Source organism: Arachis duranensis, chromosome 7 (assembly GCF_000817695.3).
Source record: "Arachis duranensis cultivar V14167 chromosome 7, aradu.V14167.gnm2.J7QH, whole genome shotgun sequence".
NCBI lineage: Eukaryota > Viridiplantae > Streptophyta > Magnoliopsida > Fabales > Fabaceae > Arachis > Arachis duranensis.
In genome coordinates, this window is record NC_029778.3 from 6,046,978 (window position 1) to 6,049,467 (window position 2,490).

General features: G+C 27.8%; 1 protein-coding gene across 1 annotated transcript in view; it reads right to left on the reverse strand.

Annotated features, from left to right (window-relative positions):
• LOC107496705 (inactive protein RESTRICTED TEV MOVEMENT 2) overlaps positions 1 to 1,733 on the reverse strand; it is a gene marked incomplete in the record, with an annotated part of 2,135 nt that extends 402 nt beyond the window's left edge. Inside the window, 2 exon segments of the mRNA XM_052252255.1 lie at positions 1 to 571; positions 1,561 to 1,733. Of these exon segments, the coding sequence (XP_052108215.1) occupies positions 1 to 571; positions 1,561 to 1,666 (677 nt within the window).
• Positions 1,734 to 2,490: the final 757 nt, after the last annotated feature.

Consider the following 2,490-nt stretch of genomic DNA (forward strand, 5'->3'; position numbering starts at 1 on the left):
TTAACCCTAGAACTTGTACCTTCATCAATAACACCTTTCTTGTCATCCTTACCACCTTTTCTTGCAATATTATCATCATTATTCTTATTCTCTTCCAATTGTGGTATTGGTGTCGGTACTGGTGCTGATACTGGTGCTGGTGCTGGTGCTGGTGCTGGAGTTAGTGCAGGTGCAGATGCTGACGCAGGTGCTTTGTCTACTACTCTTTGTTTTTGTTGATCTTCATAATGAGAAATTGGTGGCTCGGGTTTTGATTGTGGTTGTGGTTGTTGCTGAGGCCTCACTACAGAAGATGTTGTCGGTGCTGTTGTCGGTGCTGGTGATGGTGCTGGTGCTGGTGTTGGTGGTAGTACTGGTGGTTCATCAATGGAAGTGATGAGTTTGGGAAGCTTAACATAAAGGATTCCATTTTCAAATTTGGCAGAGATGGAACTTGTGTCGGTATCTGAAGGAATTGGTAGCTCTTTGTAAAACTTGCGGATTTTGTTGCTATCACCAATCCTTCTTTCACCACTCAACCTTATTAAACGAGTTGAGGTTACTTGCACCCTTAATTGCTCCCTCTTGAATCCTGTATATGTATAAAACCAAATTAGATTTCATTACATTTGTTTTTTATTTGATTAACTCGTAAACAATATTATATATAATCATATTATATATATAAAAAATCAGTCACCAAATTATTTGTATAAAACACATTAAAATAAAAAATACACATTAAAAATGAATTAAATACTATAAATATTTATACATAAAAATATAATACTTAATTTAGTGACTAAATTTTGAATATTTTTTATTATATTATTGTCCGTGTTAAGAAATTCTTCACAGACATTTAATTTTGTATTATTATATATATTATCAATGTTTCTTTATCTAATTATCTATTAATTCAAAAGCGTGTTACCATAACAGACAATTTTTTCACGATGATTTGATTACATATTTATATATAGCAGTTAAATACTAATATTTTTCTTTCAATATTTATTTATTTATTTATTAGATTTTCTCTACTACGGATGGTTCATTTTCTTAATTAATAGTAATGTTTAAATAATACTAAAATTTAATTTGCTCGTATCTAAATTTTTTATTCTCATTTAAGAATATATAGCTGATGAGTCATGATGGATACATAAACGAAATTTTCATATAAAAATGCGGCCATTTTCATATGTGTGTGTTTTATAATAAATTTTTGAATTGCAATCCAACTCACAACTGAAAAGAAATATGGAATTGTATATATATAAATGAACTACTGCTAGCTAGTATTACCACCAAAAAAAGAACTAATTAATACTATGAGTTTAATTTTAATACATTAATAGTGTAAAATATTTTATACTAATTGCAACTTTTTTTTATGATTATTTACACGTTCAAAATAAGATGTAATTATTTTTGTTAATATAGCGTTTTTGTGATTGGATAGATGTATAAAATGATTTTATAGACAGTGTATCAAAATTAAATTTTTAATATTATTATGATAATAAGCATAATTAATGGCATAATTAATAATGTAAAAGAAATTAAAAGAAGTTGAACCTGGAACAGAAACAATTAGCGTGTCACTTTCTTTTTTATGATCCCAATCAAAGGGTGGTTCAATATCTTGGTATTCTAGCTGTGCATTTCCTTGATTCATAGCCATTATATTATTTTCGCCCTAATTAATTAGTAATTTGGTTTCTTCTCTCTATTTGTTCTCTATAGGACTAGGAACTTTAATTTGTGAATGAAATTATCTGTGGTTCTGTTACGTACTTTTATACACACTGGTGGCTTTGTTTTCTTCGGTTTCAGTTCTTCCTTTTCTTGCAAAGTTTGATTTAGTTCAAGTCTTCAGGAGGTTTTCTTCTATGCAAAACTAAGAAAAAAGATAATTAAATAACATTTTCTTAGCTTGTTCTAAATTATACTTTGCTTTTATTTATTTATTATCTTTTTTGGACTTGTTAAAAGTATACTTTACTTGAATGCTAGGGTAGGCAATATATATATGTTTGGTTCGTTCTTTATGATGCACTTGCAGAAAACGTGTGTAATAGTATAAAGATTCATAATTATTTGGGCAATGATATTGATGATAAGGGTTCTTTATTTGTGAGGGTTTTGTTGTTATTCTTCTCCAAACACTAAGATATTCTTTCATAATGTATGTGGGCATCATTTTTAGGTCTTATTATAACTCATGAATGTATGAGATGAGTTTTAAAGTAATATTCCACTACTTCAGGGTGTTTTGGAATATATTTTTTTTATTTAAAAGAACAATATTATGATGATATATGAGAATTGAGTTGAATTTCAATTATAGGAACTAAATTGAATTTAATTATGTTATCATCAGTTGAATTCTTAAGTATGATATAAATTAGTAAGTTAAATTATATAATTAAAATTAATTCCATAATTAAAAATGTGTTTGGTAATACACTGGATAATTTTCTTTTGACTATTTTACATTTTATTAAT